Source organism: Pongo pygmaeus, chromosome 6, assembly GCF_028885625.2.
Source record: "Pongo pygmaeus isolate AG05252 chromosome 6, NHGRI_mPonPyg2-v2.0_pri, whole genome shotgun sequence".
Taxonomy (NCBI): domain Eukaryota; kingdom Metazoa; phylum Chordata; class Mammalia; order Primates; family Hominidae; genus Pongo; species Pongo pygmaeus.
Window position 1 is genome coordinate 26842507 of NC_072379.2, and position 22358 is coordinate 26864864.

Genomic DNA, 22358 nt, shown 5'->3' on the forward strand with positions numbered 1-22358 from the left:
TACTTTTAGTAGAGACGGGGTTTCACCATCTTGGCCAGGCTGGTCTTGAACTCCTGACCTCATGATCCACCTGCCTCAGCCTCCCAAAGTGCTGGGATTACAGGCATGAACCACCGCGCTCGGCCAATATTTTTAAACTCTTAACAACTTCAATTAAATACAAAAACTACACCTCTATATTTTTCAGTTGTTGATATCACAAATTATTTTATATTGTGTATTTGTTAACAGATTAATATTTCATTTTTCATGTACTTTTTTTTTTTCTTGAGACAAAGTTTCACTCTTGTTCAGGCTGAAGTGCAATGGCACGATCTCGGCTTACCACAACCTCTGCCTCATGGGTTCAAGCGATTCTCCTGCCTCAGCCTCCCAAGTAGCTGGGATTACAGGCATGTGCCACTGCACCCAGCTAATTTTGTATTTTTAGTAGAGATGGGGTTTCTCCATGTTGGTCAGGCTGTTCTCGAGCTCTCCCGACCTCAGGTGATTTGTCTGCCTCAGCCTCCCAAAGTGCTGGGATTATAGGCGTGAGCCACCGCACCCAGCCTCCCTCTTTTTTTGGAAAGTCTTTATTTATATTTTGTCTTTGAAGTAAAATAATTTTGAATCAAGTCTTACTGGTTAAAATTTTTTTATTACATCAAAATTTGGGAAGTTCTCCACCTTTTATGTCTTTAAGTAACCTTTCTATTACTTTTTTTCTATATTCTTCTTCTAATATTTCTTTCTTGAATATATTGACATACTTGATGGCATTCGATAAGTTTTACATTCCATGCTTTAATTTTGTTTTGTAATTTAATATTTTTGTGTTATATATTTTAGGATGTGCCACCTCACACCAGTTAATTGTATTTTGATATTTTAGTTTATATTTTAATTGTGTATGACAATATTTAACTCTGCAATTTAAGACAGTGTGGAGCAAAATCAACTATGAATTAACCATATTAATTGTCTACTGCCAATATAATTGTTTGTATAAATATTATCCCTGTATTTATTTATGACTTGTATTTTTCTGGTACAGGTTTGTTGTGAATGGTTGTTTAATTTTGTCTAGGTGAGCAGTCATAAAAATTCTCCTAATTTCAACATTTAGTTATATTTGAATCCATATTTTTGTGTGGAAGCAAAACGTTTGGATTGAAAGATAATTTGAAAACTGTTGGCCGGGTGCAGTGGCTCAGGCCTATAATCCCAGCACTTTGGGAGGCTGAGGTGGGCGGATCACGAGGTCAGGAGGATCACGAGGTCAGGAGATCAAGATCATCCTGGCTAACACGGTGAAACCCCGTCTCTACTAAAAATACAAAAAAATTAGCCAGGCGTGGTGGCGGGCGCCTGTAGTCCCAGCTCCTTGGGAGGCTGAGGCAGGAGAATGGCGTGAACCCAGGAGGCGGAGCTTGCAGTGAGTGGAGATCGTGCCACTGCACTCCAGCCTGGACAACAGAGCAAGACTCCGTCTCAAAAAAAAAAAAAAAAAGACTGTCATAACTCTTACCTTTTTTAGGTATTATCATTTATTTTTACTTGTCAAAAACACATAACAAAATTTACAGTCAAGTATTTTTAAATACTCAATTTAGTCATCTTAATTATATTGACAGTGTTATGCAACGTATCCCTAGAATGTTTTTATCTTGCACAACTAAATCTCAATACATGTTAAGCAACTACCAGTTTTTCCCATTTTGTCACACTTTACAAACACCGCTGTTTTCTGATTCTAAGAGTGTAACTGCTTTATATATCTCATACAATCTCCATCTTTTTGTGGCTGGCTCATTTCATTTGCATAATGTCTTCTAGCTTTGTCTTTATAGTTGTTAGAATATTTCCTGCTTTTTAAATCCAGGGTGATATTCCAATATTTCTGTATTTCAAATTGTATCTACTGAGTGGTTTGGTGACAGAAATTTGCATTGTTTTTACTTATGTGCTTTCAGTGACAATGCTACAATAATTATGGGTATGCAAATAACTCTTCATATGATCATATATGTGAAAGTTTATGTATGTACTGCATTCTACTTTATTAGTCAACCTTTTTTTACCTTTATACTCATACCAAATTGTTTTAATTCTGTAGCTTTGTAATGTGTTTTGAATTCAAGAACTGTAATGCCTTATTTTCTTCTTTTTTTTTTTTTTGAAGATTCTTGGGTACTTTATTGTCTCTTGAGATTTTATATACTTTTGTGGTTCCTGTTTCTATTTCTTCAAAAATGCAACGAGAAATTTTTAAAAACATTGCACTAAATTAGTAGATTACTTTGAGCAGTATGGATATCTTCACAATATTAATTATTTCAACCCTTGAACAAGAGCATGCTCAAGAGTATGTTGTTTAATTTCTATATATTTGTAAATTTTTCAGGTTTTTTTTTTTTTTTTTTTTGAGACAGAGTCTCACTCTGTTGCCCAGGCTGTAGTGCAGTGGTGTGATCTCGGCTCACTGCAAACTCTGCCTTTCAGGTTCAAGTGATTCTCCTGCCTCAGCCTCCCAAGTAACTGGGATTACAGGTACACACCACCATGCCTGGCTAATTTTTTGTATTTTTAGTAGAGACAGGGTTTCACCGTGTTAGCCAGGATGGTCTCAATCTCCTGACCTCGTGACCCACCCGCCTTGGCCTCCCTTACAGTCGTGAGCTACTGCACCCAGCCAGTTTTTCAGTTTTTTTCTATTATTGTTTTATATTCTCATTTCATTTTTGTCATAGAAAGTAATCCATAAAAATTCAGTTTCATAAAATTTGTTAAGACTTCTTATTTGGCCTACCAGGTGGTCTATCAAGGAGAATGTTGTATAAGCTATTGAAAAGTGTGTATATCCTAATGTTCTTGAGAAGTGTTCTCTATATTTCAGTTAAATGTATTTGTTTTTTACTGCCACTGAGTCCTCTCTTCCCTTATATTGTCTTGTTTTATTTTTATTACAGAAAGTGGGATATTGAAATATCCTACTATAATTATGTTGCTCTCTATGTGTTTCTTTTATTCTGTCAATATTTGCTTTATATATTTGGAATCATAATGTGAGATACACACACACACACACACACACAACACACATGTATATACAAATTTGTCATAGGTTCCCGGTAAATGAATCTATTATTGTTTAATGTTTCTCTTTGGAGTTTTGACTTAAAGTACATTTTATAAAATGTGACAGTTTTTGACTTAAGATGTAGCTTGTGTAATTTTTTGGACATCTTCTTTTGTCATTTTGTTAATATTTGTGTAGAATATATACATCCATCGTGCCACTTTCAGTCTTGTTTTATAATTAGATCTCAGCTGACTCTTGTAGAAAGTCAAGTTGGATCTTGGTTTTCAAAAATTTTTAATCCCATTATTGAATGTATTTTTTTTTTTTTTTTTTTTTTTTTACATTTTTTTTTTCTTTTATTATTATTATTATTATACTTTAGGTTTTATGGTACATGTGCACAATGTGCAGGTAAGTTACATATGTATACATGTGCCATGCTGGTGCGCTGCACCCACCAACTCGTCATCTAGCATTAGGTATATCTCCCAATGCTATCCCTCCCCCCTCCCCCCACCCCACAACAGTCCCCAGAGTGTGATGTTCCCCTTCCTGTGTCCATGTGTTCTCATTGTTCAATTCCCACCTATGAGTGAGAATATGCGGTGTTTGGTTTTTTGTTCTTGCGATAGTTTACTGAGAATGATGATTTCCAATTTCATCCATGTCCCTACAAAGGACGTGAACTCATCATTTTTTATGGCTGCATAGTATTCCATGGTGTATATGTGCCACATTTTCTTAATCCAGTCTATCATTGTTGGACATTTGGGTTGGTTCCAAGTCTTTGCTATTGTGAATAATGCCGCAATAAACATACGTGTGCATGTGTCTTTATAGCAGCATGATTTATAGTCCTTTGGGTATATACCCAGTAATGGGATGGCTGGGTCGAATGGAATTTCTAGTTCTAGATCCCTGAGGAATCGCCACACTGACTTCCACAATGGTTGAACTAGTTTACAGTCCCACCAACAGTGTAAAAGTGTTCCTATTTCTCCACATCCTCTCCAGCACCTGTTGTTTCCTGACTTTTTAATGATTGCCATTCTAACTGGTGTGAGATGGTATCTCATTGTGGTTTTGATTTGCATTTCTCTGATAGCCAGTGATGGTGAGCATTTTTTCATGTGTTTTTTGGCTGCATCAATGTCTTCTTTTGAGAAGTGTCTGTTCATGTCCTTTGCCCACTTTTTGATGGGGTTGTTTGTTTTTTTCTTGTAAATTTGTTGGAGTTCATTGTAGATTCTGGATATTAGCCCTTTGTCAGATGAGTAGGTTGCGAAAATTTTCTCCCATTTTGTAGGTTGCCTGTTCACTCTGATGGTAGTTTCTTTTGCTGTGCAGAAGCTCTTGAGTTTAATTAGATCCCATTTGTCAATTTTGGCTTTTGTTGCCATTGCTTTTGGTGTTTTAGACATGAAGTCCTTGCCCATGCCTATGTCCTGAATGGTAATGCCTAGGTTTTCTTCTAGGGTTTTTATGGTTTTAGGTCTAACATTTAAGTCTTTAATCCATCTTGAATTGATTTTTGTATAAGGTGTAAGGAAGGGATCCAGTTTCAGCTTTCTACATATGGCTAGCCAGTTTTCCCAGCACCATTTATTAAATAGGGAATCCTTTCCCCATTTCTTGTTTTTGTCAGGTTTGTCAAAGATCAGATACTTGTAGATATGTGGCATTATTTCTGACGGCTCTGTTCTGTTCCATTGATCTATATCTCTGTTTTGGTACCAGTACCATGCTGTTTTGGTTACTGTAGCCTTGTAGTATAGTTTGAAGTCAGGTAGTGTGATGCCTCCAGCTTTGTTCTTTTGGCTTAGGATTGACTTGGCGATGCGGGCTCTTTTTTGGTTCCATATGAACTTTAAAGTAGTTTTTTCCAATTCTGTGAAGAAAGTCATTGGTAGTTTGATGGGGATGGCATTGAATCTGTAAATTACCTTGGGAAGGATGGCCATTTTCATGATATTGATTCTTCCTACCCATGAGCATGGAATGTTCTTCCATTTGTTTGTATCCTCTTTTATTTCCTTGAGCAGTGGTTTGTAGTTCTCCTTGAAGAGGTCTTTCACATCCCTTGTAAGTTGGATTCCTAGGTATTTTATTCTCTTTGAAGCAATTGTGAATGGGAGTTCACTCATGATTTGGCTCTCTGTTTGTCTGTTATGGATGTATAAGAATGCTTGTGATTTTTGCACATTGATTTTGTATCCTGAGACTTTGCTGAAGTTGCTTATCAGCTTAAGGAGATTTTGGGCTGAGACAACGGGGTTTTCTAGATATACTATCATGTCATCTGCAAACAGGGACAATTTGACTTCCTCTTTTCCTAATTGAATACCCTTGATTTCCTTCTCCTGCCTAATTGCCCTGGCCAGAACTTCCAACACTATGTTGAATAGAAGTGGTGAGAGAGGGCATCCCTGTCTTGTGCCAGTTTTCAAAGGGAATGCTTCCAGTTTTTGCCCATTCAGTATGATATTGGCTGTGGGTTTGTCATAAATAGCTCTTATTATTTTGAGATACGTCCCATCAATTCCTAATTTATTGAGAGTTTTTAGCATGAAGGGTTGTTGAATTTTGTCAAAGGCCTTTTCTGCATCTATTGAGATAATCATGTGGTTTTTGTCTTTCGTTCTGTTTATATGCTGGATTACATTTATTGATTTGCGTATATTGAACCAGCCTTGCATCCCAGGGATGAAGCCCACTTGATCATGGTGGATAAGCTTTTTGATGTGCTGCTGGATTCGATTTGCCAGTATTTTATTGAGGATTTTTGCATCAATGTTCATCAAGGATATTGGTCTAAAATTCTCTTTTTTTGTTGTGTCTCTGCCAGGCTTTGGTATCAGGATGATGCTGGCCTCATAAAATGAGTTAGGGAGGATTCCCTCTTTTTCTATTGATTGGAATAGTTTCAGAAGGAATGGTACCAGCTCCTCCTTGTACCTCTGGTAGAATTCGGCTGTGAATCCATCTGGACCTGGACTTTTTTTGGTTGGTAAGCTATTGATTATTGCCACAATTTCAGCTCCTGTTATTGGTCTATTCAGAGATTCAACTTCTTCCTGGTTTAGTCTTGGGAGGGTGTATGTGTTGAGGAATTTATCCATTTCTTCTAGATTTTCTAGTTTATTTGCATAGAGGTGTTTGTAATATTCTCTGATGGTAGTTTGTATTTCTGTGGGATCGGTGGTGATATCCCCTTTATCATTTTTTATTGCATCTATTTGATTCTTCTCTCTTTTTTTCTTTATTAATCTTGCTAGCGGTCTATCAATTTTGTTGATCCTTTCAAAAAACCAGCTCCTGGATTCATTTATTTTTTGAAGGGTTTTTTGTGTCTCTATTTCCTTCAGTTCTGCTCTGATTTTAGTTATTTCTTGCCTTCTGCTAGCTTTTGAATGTGTTTGCTCTTGCTTTTCTAGTTCTTTTAATTGTAATGTTAGGGTGTCAATTTTGGATCTTTCCTGCTTTCTCTTGTGGGCATTTAGTGCTATAAATTTCCCTCTACACACTGCTTTGAATGCATCCCAGAGATTCTGGTATGTTGTGTCTTGGTTCTCGTTGGTTTCAAAGAACATCTTTATTTCTGCCTTCATTTCGTTATGTACCCAGTAGTCATTCAGGAGCAGGTTGTTCAGTTTCCACGTAGTTGAGTGGTTTTGAGTGAGATTCTTAATCCTGAGTTCTAGCTTGATTGCACTGTGATCTGGGAGACAGTTTGTTACAATTTCTGTTCTTTTACATTTATTGAGGAGAGCTTTACTTCCAAGTATATGGTCAATTTTGGAATAGGTGTGGTGTGGTGCTGAAAAAAATGTATATTCTGTTGATTTGGGGTGGAGAGTTCTGTAGATGTCTATTAGGTCTGCTTGGTGCAGAGCTGAGTTCAATTCCTGGGTATCCTTGTTGACTTTCTGTCTCGTTGATCTGTCTAATGTTGATAGTGGGGTGTTAAAGTCTCCCATTATTAATGTGTGGGAGTCTAAGTCTCTTTGTAGGTCACTCAGGACTTGCTTTATGAATCTGGGTGCTCCTGTATTGGGTGCATATATATTTAGGATAGTTAGCTCTTCTTGTTGAATTAATCCCTTTACCATTATGTAATGGCCTTCTTTGTCTCTTTTGATCTTTGTTGGTTTAAAGTCTGTTTTATCAGAGACTAGGATTGCAACCCCTGCCTTTTTTTGTTTTCCATTTGCTTGGTAGATCTTCCTCCATCCTTTTATTTTGAGCCTATGTGTGTCTCTGCACGTGAGATGGGTTTCCTGAATACAGCACACTGAAGGGTCTTGAGTCTTTATCCAGTTTGCCAGTCTGTGTCTTTTAATTGGAGCATTTAGTCCATTTACATTTAAAGTTAATATTGTTATGTGTGAATTTGATCCTGTCATTATGATGTTAGCTGGATATTTTGCTCGTTAGTTGATGCAGTCTCTTCCTAGTCTCGATGTTCTTTACATTTCGGTATGATTTTGCAGTGGCTGGTACCGGTTGTGCCTTTCCATGTTTAGCGCTTCCTTCAGGAGCTCTTTTAGGGCAGGCCTGGTGGTGACAAAATCTCTCATCATTTGCTTGTCTGTAAAGTATTTTATTTCTCCTTCACTTATGAAGCTTAGTTTGGCAGGATATGAAATTCTGGGTTGAAAATTCTTTTCTTTAAGAATGTTGAATATTGGCCCCCACTCTCTTCTGGCTTGTAGGGTTTCTGCCGAGAGATCTGCTGTTAGTCTGATGGGCTTCCCTTTGATGGTAACCCGACCTTTCTCTCTGGCTGCCCTTAACATTTTTTCCTTCATTTCAACTTTGGTGAATCTGACAATTATGTGTCTTGGAGTTGCTCTTCTCGAGGAGTATCTTTGTGGCGTTCTCTGTATTTCCTGAATCTGAATGTTGGCCTGCCTTGCTAGATTGGGGAAGTTCTCCTGGATAATATCCTGCAGAGTGTTTTCCAACTTGGTTCCATTCTCCCCGTCACTTTCAGGTACACCAATCAGACGTAGATTTGGTCTTTTCACATAGTCCCACATTTCTTGGAGGCTTTGCTCGTTTCTTTTTATTCTTTTTTCTCTAAACTTCCCTTCTCACTTCATTTCATTCATTTCATCTTCCAGGGCTGATACCCTTTCTTCCATTTGATCGCATCGGCTCCTGAGGCTTCTGCATTCTTCACGTAGTTCTCGAGCCTTGGTTTTCAGCTCCATCAGCTCCTTTAAGCACTTCTCTGTATTGGTTATTCTAGTTATACACTCTTCTAAATTTTTTTCAAAGTTTTCAACTTCTTTGCCTTTGGTTTGAATATCCTCCCGTAGCTCGGAGTAATTTGATCGTCTGAAGCCTTCTTCTCTCAGCTCGTCAAAGTCATTCTCCGTCCAGCTTTGTTCCGTTGCTGGTGAGGAACTGCGTTCCTTTGGAGGAGGAGAGGTACTCTGGTTTTTAGAGTTTCCAGTTTTTCTGCTCTGTTTTTTCCCCATCTTTGTGGTTTTATCTACTTTTGGTCTTTGATGATGGTGATGTACAGATGGGTTTTTGGTGTGGATGTCCTTTCTGTTAGTTTTCCTTCTAACAGACAGAACCCTCAGCTGCAGGTCTGTTGGAGTACCTGTCCGGCCGTGTGAGGTGTCAGTCTGCCCCTGCTGGGGGGTGCCTCCCAGTTAGGCTGCTCGGGGGTCAGGGGTCAGGGACCCACTTGAGGAGGCAGTCAGCCCGTTCTCAGATCTCCAGCTGCGTGCTGGGAGAACCACTGCTCTCCTCAAAGCTGTCAGACAGGGACATTTAAGTCTGCAGAGGTTACTGCTGTCTTTTTGTTTGTCTGTGTCCTGCCCCCAGAGGTGGAGCCTACAGAGGCAGGCAGGCCTCCTTGAGCTGTGGTGGGCTCCACCCAGTTCAAGCTTCCAGGCTGCTTTGTTTACCTAAGCGAGCCTGGGCAACGGCGGGCGCCCCTCCCCCAGCCTCGCTGCCGACTTGCTGTTTGATCTCAGACTGCTGTGCTAGCAATCAGCGAGACTCCGTGGGCGTAGGACCCTCTGAGCCAGGTGCGGGCTATACTCTCCTGGGGCACCGTTTCCTAAGCCCGTCGGAAAAGCACAGTATTCGGGTGGGAGTGGCCCGATTTTCCAGGTGCCGTCTGTCACCTCTGGAAGGGGAACTCCCTGACCCCTTGCGCTTCCCGAGTGAGGCAATGCCTCGCCCCTGCTTCGGCTGGCACACGGTGCGCTCACCCACTGACCTGCGCCCACTGTCTGGCACTCCCTAGTGAGATGAACACGGTACCTCAGATGGAAATGCAGAAATCACCCGTCTTCTGCGTCGCTGGCGCTGGGAGCTGTAGACCGGAGCTGTTCCTATTCGGCCATCTTGGCTCCTCCCCCTGTATTTTTTTTTTTTTTTTTTTTTTTTGGGAAATGGAGTTTTGCTCTTGTTGCCCAGGCTAAAATGCAGTGGTATGATCTCAGCTCACTGTAACCTCCACCTCTCAGGTTCAAGCAATTCTCCTGTCTTAGCCTTCTGAGTAGCTGGGATTACAGGCACCCACCACCATGCCCAGCTAATTTTTGTATTTTCAATTGAATGGGGTTTCACCATGTTAGCCAGGCTGGTCTTGAACTCCTGACCTCAGTTGATCCACCTGCCTCAGCCTCCCAAAGTGCTGGGATTAAAGGTCTGAGCCACTGTGCCTGACCAAAAGTTTGTCTCTTGATTTTATAGATATTTAAGTAAAGTTAATTATATATATATTTAAACAATATTCTGAAACAGAAAGACTTGCTAACATTATTAATTTGATTCTTGTATCTTTGTCCCTTATTTTCTCTCTTTCTTTCTTCCTTTGTGTCTTTTGATTTTTGTGTTCATATACTTTTCTTTCTTTCTTATTTGGTTTTTGTATCTACACAGATATATTCTTTGTGGTTCCTTGGGGATTACATAAAACCTCTACAAGATGAAACAGTATATTATAATCTAATAAAAAATCAACTTTATTTGCATACAAAAATTCTTATTCGTTACATCTGCCCTCAACTTTGTCATTGATGTTAATTATATGTTTATATGTTGTATATTCATTAGCAGGTATTTATAATAATTCCTGTGCTTTTATTTTTCACATTTTAGATAATAATTAAAAATGCTTTATGCGCCATTATGATAATGCTGTGAAATTCTGTTTTTGTGTATGTGCATATCTTTCCCAGAAAGTTATTTATTTTTTTTTTTTAGATGGAGTCTCACTCTGTCGCCAGGCTAGAGTGCAGTGGCGTGATCTTGGCCCACTGCGACCTCTGTTTCCTGGGGTTCAAGTGATTCTCCTGCCTCAGCCTCCTGAGTAGGTGGGATTACAGGCATGCACCACCACACCCATCTAATCTTTGTATTTTTAGTAGAGACAGGGTTTCACCATGTTCGCCAGGATGGTCTTGATCTCTTGACCTTGTGATCTGCCCGCCTCAGCCTCCCAAAGTGCTGGGACTACAGGCATGAGACACCGCGCCTGGCTGAGAGTCATATATTTTCATATGATTATGTGCTGTTTTCTTGCATCATGTTGTTTTCAGTGGAAGGAACTCCTTTCAGCATCTTTGATATGTAGGGCATAGGCAGCACCAAAATACATTTTCAGAATTTTGTTTTTTATTTATTTATTTCGAGATGGAGTTTCACTCTTGTTGCCCAGGCTGGAGTGTAGTGGTGTGACCTCAGCTCACTGCAGCCTCCACCTCCTGGGTTCAAGCGATTCTTCTGCCTCAGCTTCCCAAGTAGCTGGGATTACAGGAGTGCACCACCATGCCTCACTAATTATTTTTTATGTTTTTAGTACAGATGGGGTTTCACCATGTTGATCAGGCTGGTCTCGAACTCCTGCCCACAAGTGATCCACTCGCCTTGGTCTGCCAATGTGCTGGGATTACAGATGTGAGCCATTGCACCCAGCCGCATTTTGTTGTTTTGGAAGGTGTTTTTCTTTTATTTGGCAGGACAGTTGTTGGTATTATTCTCACTTGACAGCTATTGTTTTCAGCACTTAGACTATATCATACTTCCCTTCTGACTTGCAAAATTTTCTTGACATATTCACTGGCTATCTTATAAGCCTATTATCATAAATGACATATCACTTTCATCTTGCATTTCCCAAGATTCTCTTGTCTGTGACTTTTGAAATTTTGCTTGTATATGTTTTATAAATATCTTCGTGTGTATTCTAGTTTGTTGTCTTTATTTTTACATTTTTCTTTTATATTTTTAAGTTTGTTTTTGTATTTTTACCTCCACAATTTCTGTTTTTTGCTATTTTTAATATTTTTGTTGGTATTCTCATTTTTCTGATTTTCAATAGTTGTTTGTGTTCCTATTCACTCATAGAGTGTTATTCATTTTACTTTAAAATTTTAAAATTAATTTGTATATTTTTATTTTTTAATGGTTGCTTTCTGAAAATTTCATAATTTTTGCGGGGTTGTATTGCCCTAATATTTTTTATACATTGTAATCTTTAATTGAAATTTGGAAATTAAAAACAAGTTGTCTGTCACAATCTTTATAATGTAGCTTTGTCCTGGCATAGTTGGAAACCATTTGTCTTGAGTAGTGATTCTGAGAGTCTTTCAGACATGTTCTTAGGATGTGTCTTGTCTGAAATTTTCTAGCTTTTTTTTTTCAGTTAAAAGAGTTTGTTCATGTTTCTTCTTGATAGTCGGTAATCACTTGCTACAACTGTTACCTGTCTGTAGTACTGCAGTCTCTTCACTGCTGTAACATTTACCTTTGATCTCAGCAGACTCAAAATGTCATTCCAAAGTATACCACCATTTCTTTCAGCCCTCTACGTCATGGGAGACAGAAACCAATGTCTGCAAAGGCACGTAGAAGCCAGAAATAAAGATGTATATGCTTGTTATTATTTTTCTTGTCTTTTAAAAAAAACACTAAGAGTTGGCAATTTACTTCTAAAGGCACTGTGTTATATTGGGGAACAGAAAGAGCTTTGTTGGGTAAATAAAACAGACTTGTCTCTTTCTTCTATGTGACTCTTTGCATTGTGCTCACCTGGGGCACTGCACACACTGAACTCATTTATAAATTTTCCACAAATGTATTTTGGTCATTATGTTTTTGTTACATTTATATGTCTATGAAGACATTAGAATCTGTGGTATTTTGCTGTGCAATCTGGCTTATATAGTTTGTATAATTTTATAGATTAGATTTGTAAAGTACATTTATCTGAGTCTAGCAAGTGGAGTAATTTCTTATTTTTATTTCTTTCAGTAATGTCTTTTCATCTTGCCCAAGACCTTTGGCCAGAGCAGAACATAAAAGATTCTTTCCAGAAAGTGACACTGAGAAGATATGGAAAATGTGAATATGAGAATTTACAGTTAAGAAAAGGCTGTAAACATGTGGATGAGTGTATGGGGCACGAAGGAGGTCATAATACAGTTAACCAATGTTTGACAGCTACCCCAAGCAAAATATTCCAATGTAATAAATATGTGAAAGTCTTTGATAAATTTTCAAATTCAAATAGATATAAGAGAAGACATACAGGAAACAAGCACTTCAAATGTAAAGAATGTAGCAAATCATTTTGCGTGCTTTCACAACTAACTCAGCATAGAAGAATTCATACTACAGTGAATTCCTACAAATGTGAAGAATGTGGAAAAGCCTTTAACTGGTTCTCAACTCTTACTAAACATAAGAGAATTCATACTGGAGAAAAACCTTACAAATATGAAGAATGTGGCAAAGTCTTTAGCCAGTCCCCACACCTTACTACACAAAAGATACTTCACACTGGAGAGAACCTCTACAAATGTAAAGAATGTGGAAAAGCTTTTAATCTATTCTCAAATCTTACTAACCATAAGAGAATTCATGCTGGGGAGAAATCCTACAAATGTAAAGAATGTGGCAGAGCTTTTAACATATCCTCAAACCTTAATAAACAGGAGAAAATTCATACTGGAGAGAAACTCGACAAATGTGAAGAATGTGACAAAGCTTTTAACCGATCCTTAAAACTTACTGCACATAAGAAAATTCTAATGGAAGAGAAACCCTACAAATGTGAAGAATGTGGCAAAGTCTTTAACCAGTTCTCAGCTCTTACTAGACATAAGATAATTCATACTGGAGAGAAACCCTACAAATGTAAAGAATGTGGCAAAGCTTTTAACCAATCTTCAAACCTTACTGAACATAAGAAAATTCATACTGCAGAGAAATTCTATAAATGTGAAGAATGTGGCAAAGCTTTTAACCAACACTCAAACCTAATTAACCATAGGAAAATTTATTCTGGAGAGAAACCATACAAATGTGAAGAATGTGGAAAAGCTTTTAATCGATCCTCAACCCTTACTAGACATAAGAAAATTCATACTGGAGAGAAACCCTACAAATGTGAAGAATGTGGCAGAGCTTTTAGCCAGTCTTCAAACCTTACTGAACATAAGAAAATTCATACTGGAGAGAAACCCTACAAATGTGAAGAATGTGGCAAAGCTTTTAACCGATTCTCAACCCTTACGAAACATAAGAGAATTCATACTGGAGAAAAGCCCTATAAATGTGAAGAATGTGGAAAAGCCTTTAATCAATCCTATCAACTTACTAGACATAAGATAATTCATACTAAAGAGAAACTCAACAAATGTGAAGAATTTGGCAAGGCCTTTAAACAGTCATCACACCATGCTATACATAAAATTATTCATACTGGAGAGAAACCCTACAAATGCGAAGAACATGGCAAAGATTTTAACCAGTCCTCAAACCTTACTACACAAAAGATAATTCATACTGGAGAGAACCTCTACAAATTTGAAGAACATGGAAGAGCTTTTAACCTATTCTCAAACATTACTAACCATAAGATAATTTATACTGGAGAGAAACCCCACAAATGTGAAGAATGTGGAAAAGCTTATAACCGATTCTCAAACCTAACTATACATAAGAGAATTCATACGGGAGAGAAACCTTACCAATGTGCAGAATGTGGTAAAGCCTTTAACTGCTCCTCAACCCTTAATAGACATAAGATAATTCATACTGGAGAGAAACCTTACAAATGTAAAGAATGTGGCAAAGCTTTTAACCTATCCTCAACCCTTACTGCACATAAGAAAATTCATACTGGAGAGAAACCCTATAAATGTGAAGAATGTGGCAAAGCTTTTAACCAATCCTCAAACCTTACTACACATAAGAAAATTCATACTTCAGAGAAACCCTACAAATGTGAAGAATGTGGCAAATCCTTTAACCAGTTCTCATCTCTTAATATACATAAGATAATTCATACTGGAGAGAAACCCTACAAATGTGGAGATTATGGCAGAGCTTTCAACCTATCCTCAAATCTTACTACACATAAGAAAATTCATACTGGAGAGAAACCCTACAAATGTGAAGAATATGGCAAAACTTAATTGATCCTACAAGCTTACTACACATAAGAAAATTCATACTGGAGAGAAACTCTACAAATGTGAGGAATGTGTTAAAGCCTTTAACAAGTCTTCAGCCTTTTCTACACACACAAGATATTTTATACTGGTGAGAAACCTTACAAATGTAAAGAACGTGACAAAGCTTTTAACTAATCTTCAAACCTTACTGAATGTGAGAAAATTCATACTGGAGAGAATCCTACAAATGTGAAAAACGTGGCAAAGCCTTTAACTGGTCCTCAACTTTTACTAAACATAAGGTAATTCATACTGGAGAGAAGCCATACAAATGAGAAGAATGTGGCAATGCCTTTAATCAGTCCTCACACCTTTCTACACATAAGATAATTTATACTGGAGAGGAACTCTATAGTTGTGAAGAATGTGGCAAAGCTTTTAACCAATCCTCATACCTTACTATACAGAAATTCATACTGGAGAGAAAGTCTACAATTGTGAAGAATGTGGCAAAGCTTTTAACCTTCCTTAACCCTTACTGTAGATAAGAAAATTCATACTGGAAAGAAACCCTACAAATATGAAGTCTGTGGCAAAGCTTTTAACTGATTCTCAACTCTTACTGCATGTAAGAGTATTTATACTGGAGAGAAACCCTACAAATGTAAAAAATGTGGCAATGCCTTTAACTGGTCCTCACACCTTGCTACACATAAGACAATTTATACTTTGAGAGAAACCCTGCAAATGTGAATAATGTGGCAACACTTTAAACCAATCCTCAAACCTCACCAAACATAAGATAATACTGAAAACTTTACAAACCTGAATGATGTGACAATAATTTTGACAACACCTCAAACTTTCTAACATAAATCCTACTGGTGAAAAATCCTAGAAATGTGAAAAATATCACAAAGCCTTTAAATGGTTGTCACACTTGATTGTAGGTAAGATAATCCATACTGAAGAAAACTCCTGGAAGTGTAAAAAATGTGGCAACACTTTTAATAAATGCTCACCCCTTATTGCACAGGAAAGCATTTATACTTCAGAAAGATTGTACAAATACAAGGAATGTGGGAAAGCCATTATTAACTGCTCAGGTTTTACTCAACATTAGAGAGTGCGTAATAAAAGCATTATAAATGCAATTTTTGTCAAGAGATCTTTCAGAAAACATAAGCTTTTAAAGTGAAGAAGAGGAGCCAGGTGTGCTGCCTCACATCTGTAATGCCAGCACTTTGGGAGGCCAAGGTGGGTGGATCACCTGAGGGCAGGAGTCTGAGACCAGCCTGGCCAACATAGCAATACCCCATCTCTGTGAAAAATTTTACAAAAATTAGCTGCGTGTGGTGGCAGGCCCCTGTAATCCCAGCTACTGGGGAGTCTGAAGCAGGAGAATTGTTCAAACCTGGGAGGCGAAGGTTGCAGTGAGCTAAAGTCACACCACTACACTACAGCCAAGGCAACAAGAGCAAAAACTTCATCTCAAAAACAAAACAAAAAAAGAGTATTCATTTTGAGGACAAACAATACAAATACGAAGAGGGTTGTAGTACCTTTACTTGTATCACAGATATTGTTGTACCCATTTTGCACTAGAGGAAAACCATGAAGCAGTTGCTCAAACGTTGTTCAACACCAGAAAATTTATATTGGAGAAAAACACTGTAAATGTAATGCATTTGTGAAAACATTTTTTAAAAAACTACAGCTTAGAAAATACCAGAGGCCTCATACTAAAATATATTTTTGCAAGTGCAGTAAATATAAAAATAATTTAATCCAAAATTAAGTCTATGTAAATATCATTCACAGTAGAAATATCTAAGGTACTGACACTTCAGACATTGCACTAAATCAGAATGCCGAGTATAGAAAATAATTTAAAACTAAAGTTGGTAGATAAGTAATATGTATATAACTTTAAAAGAAGTAGAATTTTTTTGTAGGTGTATAATTACATTCAAATTATATTTTTTCTTGAAAAAATTAGTTTTTGAAAAGCAAATAATGATGTAATTCAACTCTCAAATTACTTCATGCTCTTCAGTCCTATTCACACATGAAAGCATGTGATTAATTTTTCATGCATCAAAGATATGAGAAATCATTTCTGTTAGGTCGGTATTATTTATGACACTTTCTATGAAAGAATAAGGACATTAAAATGTAAGATGCATGATGAAAACCTGAGTGAAGAAGCTGTTTATGTTCAACTTATAATATTGAGTGATCCATGAAGTAGGTTTTCAGAGTGATATTCTTCTGCATTATAGTAAGAGAAAACCATTTTTAATCTTAAAGTTAATTAGTAGTATATCATTTTACTAATTGTACTTTTATGTAATAAAATGCAATGTGTTTAAAAATATTTGGATTATGCGTGAACTTAATTTTTTAATTAAACTTTTTTTAACATGTTAAAACTATTGTGCATTCAATGAAGTGTTTTCGTGCCACTGACTTTACCTATCCCACATTACTCAAGGGTTTAGGTAAAAGAGGGTAACAATATACTACTTGATAACATAATGGGCTAACATCTCTAATAATTATTTTTGTTAGTGGCTTTAAGGTGCTAATAAAGAATGTTGTTCCCATAGGTTAGATTTTTAATTTTTTAAAATTTATACTTATTTCTCTTAATTTTTGTGGATACATAGTATGTGAATATCTTTATGCCATGTATGGCATATTTTGATACAAGCATATAATTTTATGTATTAATCACATCAGGGCAAAAGATGTATCCATCAACTCCAGCATTTCTCCTTTGTATTACAAACCAATTCTACAATTTTAGATACTTTAGAATGTGCAGTTGTTACTACAGGGTCATTTTATGGTTATAATAAAAATTATATACAAGTATAAATAAATCATGAGAAAATTCTGAGTTCTGAATAAACATTTAAAAACTTATATATTTTTCTTTGAACATGTGACCTCTCTGCCTGCAAACATACAGCATTTTAGTTTTGATTTACATACACTTAACTATACACATATATTACTCTAAAAATAAACCTTAGGTATGGGAAAATTATGGAGCAAGTAAGTGTGTTTGTGTAGTAGCTTGTACCTATTTTCAGAAGACGAGGAGTATTGGAACAAAACTAATCTTTTTTTCGAGACGGAGTCTTGCTCTGTCGCCCAGGCTGGAGTGCAGTGGTGCGATCTTGGCTCACTGCAAGCTCCGCTTCCTGGGTTCACGCCATTCTGCTGCCTCAGCCTCCCGAGTTGCTGGGACTACAGGTGCCCAGCACCGCGCCCGGCTAATTTTTTTGTATTTTTTAGTAGAGACAGGGTTTCACCACGTTAGCCAGGATGGTCTCAATCTCCTGACCTCGTGATCCGCCCGCCTCGGCTTAGCCAGGATGGTCTCAATCTCCTGACCTCGTGATCCGCCCGCCTCGGCCACCCAAAGTGCTGGGATTACAGGCGTGAGCCACCACGCCCGGCCAAAACTAATAATTTTTAAAAGGTGACTAATTTACTAGACAACTGAAAACCTCAAAAATGCTGAAAGCAAATCTATACCCTCTGCTTTGCCTTGAATTCATTTCTGTAAAATCTGGCTGATGATTTAGAATCTCCCCATGCAAAGTTTTTGTTTATACTTGTGTGATACTCATGCTATACCTTTAATTTTCTTGTTACTTATGCTTTTTTCTTTTATAATTTATCAGGTATTCATCATGTGAGCTGGTCATGGATTATAAGAATGATTTTTATAAAGTTTAGGAGTACACACAAAATAACTTCTAGATGTGTTTCCAAAATTTGTGTATTATATTTTATTTAGTTAGAACATTCTATTTCTTCTTTCCATTGCAGAATCCTATATAAGCCTACTTTTCTTTAGTTAGTATTCTTTTGTCTTGTTATAGTTGACATAAGTAAGTTTATTTATTGAGCCAGTTCAGGTAAGAACTAGAAAGACTTCATAAGTCATGAAAATGTTTTTATATATAGATGTAGCAAACAAACATGACATAGCTTATTGTGTAACAGATGCTCCATAATGAGCCATATGTATTTCTGCTGGTGTTAGTTTGTAATTAACTTCAAGTCAGAGATGGAAAATATTAATAGTGAAGAACTAACATTGATTTTTCATGTGGAGAGAAATTTTTTCAGGCTGCAAAGCTGAATCTTGCTCTTTTTTTTTTAAATTTCCTAATTATCTTCAGTTTTGTTTATCTTATGTGTCTTCCGTGTATTCAACACAGTGCTTCTTTTTCTGTTATTGCCACAGTTTCCTCACTATTGTCTTCATGCCATGTCAGTTCACATGGTACTTTGTAGGTTTTGATGAGAAAGTTGGTACTTTTTAATGCACTGAAAAATTGGTTATAACTAGAGAGTTTGCTTATCAATGTAACTTTCAGATTAGTTAAGATAAAAGGCATGCGATGTCCACAGGTGAGAGGATTAAATCAGTGTTGTTTTTCCCTGTTTTTAAAAGGAGCATCTTATTAAATTCTTACATAAAGTGTGGCAGATATTAAATTTACTAGAAAATAGATCTTAGAAATTAAATTTTTAAGAGAGCTAATGGTAAGTGAAGAATTTTAAATTTAATTTTCCATGATATAGCAGAGCATACTTTTTTTTTTCCAGAATCTTCTATTTTAAAGTGTAAATATTCAAGGTTGCAAAGTAACATGACCTCTGTTGATTCAATATTTGGAATATTATGTCTTTTCTATATTGATAGGTACAATTCAGAAAAATTTCTCACTCTTACTTTATATAATTATTTTAATGAGTGAAGTTTAGTCTACAGTTTTTATTCTTAGTCACCTAACTAGCCAACTTCTTATTTTCTATGGAAAACTTTTGGAGATAATGGGAGCTTTTGGATTAAAATGTTTTCTGTTATTTTGCATGCAAACTTGTTTACAGTGTTAACAGGGTAGTTAGTCATGAGACCATAAGAAACACCTCTCTTTCAGTGTCTTTCATACCATTACTGTCTGCAATAAATAAATGTATATTTGTTCTGTAAAACATTATGTTTGGAAGTATATATACATTGTCAAATGCTTAATTTTAGGTCATTAAAGTTTTACCTCACAGAGTTAACATTTTTGTGGTGAGAGCAGATGACATTATCAGCATTTTCCAAAAATACTAATATATTATTATAATCTATAATCACCATGCTGTAAAAAAAAAACAAAAAAACCTCGAACTTCTTTCTGTCCAAGTATAATTATGTATTCTTTGACTGACATCTTTCCATCCCCCCTTTTTTCTAAATACCTTGGCCTCTGGTGGTCACCAGTTTACTCTCTACTTCAATGAGATTACATTTTGTTTATTTATGTATTTATTTATTTGTGAGACAGTCTCACTCTGTCACCCAGGCTAGAGTGCAATGGTGCGATCTCAGCTCACTGCAACCTCCACCTCCCAGGTTCAAGTGGTTCTCCTGCCTCAGCCTCCTGAGTAGTTGAGATTACAGGCGTTCACCACCACCTCTGGCTAAATTTTTGTATTTTTAGTAGAGACAGGGATTTGCCACGTTGCCCAGACTGGTCTCGAACTCCTGAGCTTAGGCAATCCACCCCTCTTGGCTTCCCAAAGTGCTAGGATTACAGGCATGAGTCGCCGCACCTGGCCGAGATTATGTTTTTTAGAATCCATGTGTACGTGAAATCATGAAATGGTCATCTTTCTGTACCTGGCTCATTTCAACAAATATAATGTCCTCCAGTTTAATTTATGTGATTGAAAATAATAGAATTTTCCATGTACCACATTGTCTTTATTCGTTAAATGTTGAACTGTTGATGGCATATTTTGGGAATTGTGAAGAGTGTTGCAAGCAGTATAGAAGTGCAATTATTTCTTCATTCTGATTTCATTTGTTTTGGATATATAAACAATAGTGAAAAAAATTTTTTTTTTTTTGAGACAGAGTCTAGGTCTGTTGCCAGGCTGGAGTGCAGTGGCACGATCTTGGCTCACTGCAACCTCCACCTCCCGGGTTCAAGTGATTCTTCTGCCTCAGCCTCCCGAGTAGCGGGGGTTACAGGCATGCGCCACCACGCCCAGCTAATTTTTGTATTTTTAGTAGAGACGGGGTTTCACCATGTTGGCCAGGATGGTCTTGATCTCCTGACCTCATGATCCACCCCACTTGGTCTCCCAAAGTGCTAGGATTACAGGCATGAGCCACTGCGCCCGGCTGAAATTGCTGTGTTATATGGTAGTTTAATTTTAAATTTTGTGAGAAATCTTATTTAGTTTTTTATAATGACTGTCCTCATTCACATTCAAACCAGTGTGCAAGCATTCCCTTTTCTTCACAACCTGACTAACTTATTTTCTTTGTAATAAGAGTAATTCTCACAGGAGTGAGTTGATACCTCATAGAGTTTTGGTTTCTTTTCTCTGATAATTGATATTGAGCATTTTTTATATATCTCTTAGCCATATGTATGTCTTTCCTTGAAAAATATTTAAGCCTTTTGCTCATTTTTAATGGTTGTCTTTTGTTGTATAGTCATTTGAGCTTTATATATATTTTTTATATTAACCCCGTGTCACATGTGATTTGCAAGCATTTTCTCCCATTTTTTAGTTGTCTTATCCTGTTGGTCGTATCAGATTCTGTGCAGCAGCTTTTTAATTTGAAATAGTCTGACTCATCTATTTTTTCTTTGATTCCCTGAGATTTTGAGGTTAAGTTAAAAAAGTCACTGCCTAGACCAATGTTATGGGGATTTCACTCTATATTTTTCATAGTAGTTTCAGAGTTTCAGACCTTACGTTTAAGTATCTAATTTATTTTGAGTTGATTTTTATATATAGTATAATATGGTCTCATTTTATTTCTCTGCATGTGGATAGAAAGTTTTCTTGACACCGTTTGTTGAAGATACTATTTTTTCCCTAGAAAATGTTCACCTACATCTAAAATTAGTTAGCTGTAAATACATGAATATACTTCTGGTCTCTCTTTTCTGCTTCATTGGCCTATGTGTCAATATACACAACTTCCCATGATTTAATCAGGAAAAAAGAGAAGTCTTGAACAGAGCTAATATGTATTAAATGTATAATAAAATTGAATTTGTAATTTAAAAAAACCCTACAAAATATAACAAGCCCTGGATCAGATGAATTTGCAGCCTAATTTTACCACAAATACAAATATGATCTGGTACTAATTCTACTGAATGTATTCCAAAAATGAAAGTAGGTTTCCTTCCTAACTTGTTATATGAAATCAGTATCATCTTGATACCAAAATCTGCTTAAGACACAACAAAAAAAATCTACAGGCCAATATTCCTGGTGAACATTGAAACAAAAATCCTTCCTGAAATACTAGCAAGCTGAGTTCATAAGCAAATCAAAAAGTTATTTTGCCACAATCATGTGAGTATTACTTTATGACTGTGAAGATATTTCATCATATGCAAGTCAATAAGTGAAGTCAATAAGTGATTCACCATGTAAAGATAATTAAACTCATAAGATCAGATGATTATAACAATAGATGCAGAAAAAGCACTCAAGAAAATCCAATATTCGTTCAAAAATCCTCAACAAACTAGGCATTGAAGAAACATCTCACAATAATAAGAGCCATCTATTACAAATTCTCAGCCAACATCATACTGAACAGGTGAAAGCTGGATGCATTCTTCATAAGAATAAAAATAAGAATATCCACTCTAAACACTCCTATTCAACATAGTTTTGGAAGTCCTAGCCAGAGCAATCCAACAAGATAAAGAAATAAAAGTCATCCAAATAGGAGAAAAGAAAGTCAATTTAATTCTCTACCAGGGAAACTTTAGGGATTTCACCAAAAGACTCCTAAGCCTAAAAAATGACTTCAGCAAAGT

General features: G+C 36.7%; 1 protein-coding gene across 7 annotated transcripts in view; it reads left to right on the plus strand.

Annotated features, from left to right (window-relative positions):
- ZNF107 (zinc finger protein 107) overlaps window positions 1-19581 on the plus strand; it is a 78525-nt gene extending 58944 nt beyond the window's left edge. For all 7 annotated transcript variants that reach the window (XM_063668379.1, XM_054495389.2, XM_054495393.2 and 4 more), the window contains one exon: window positions 12341-19581. In XM_063668379.1, coding sequence (XP_063524449.1) covers window positions 12341-14508 — 2168 coding nt within the window. In that variant the 3' untranslated portion in view covers window positions 14509-19581. The remainder of the gene's footprint in view (window positions 1-12340) is intronic.
- Window positions 19582-22358: the final 2777 nt, after the last annotated feature.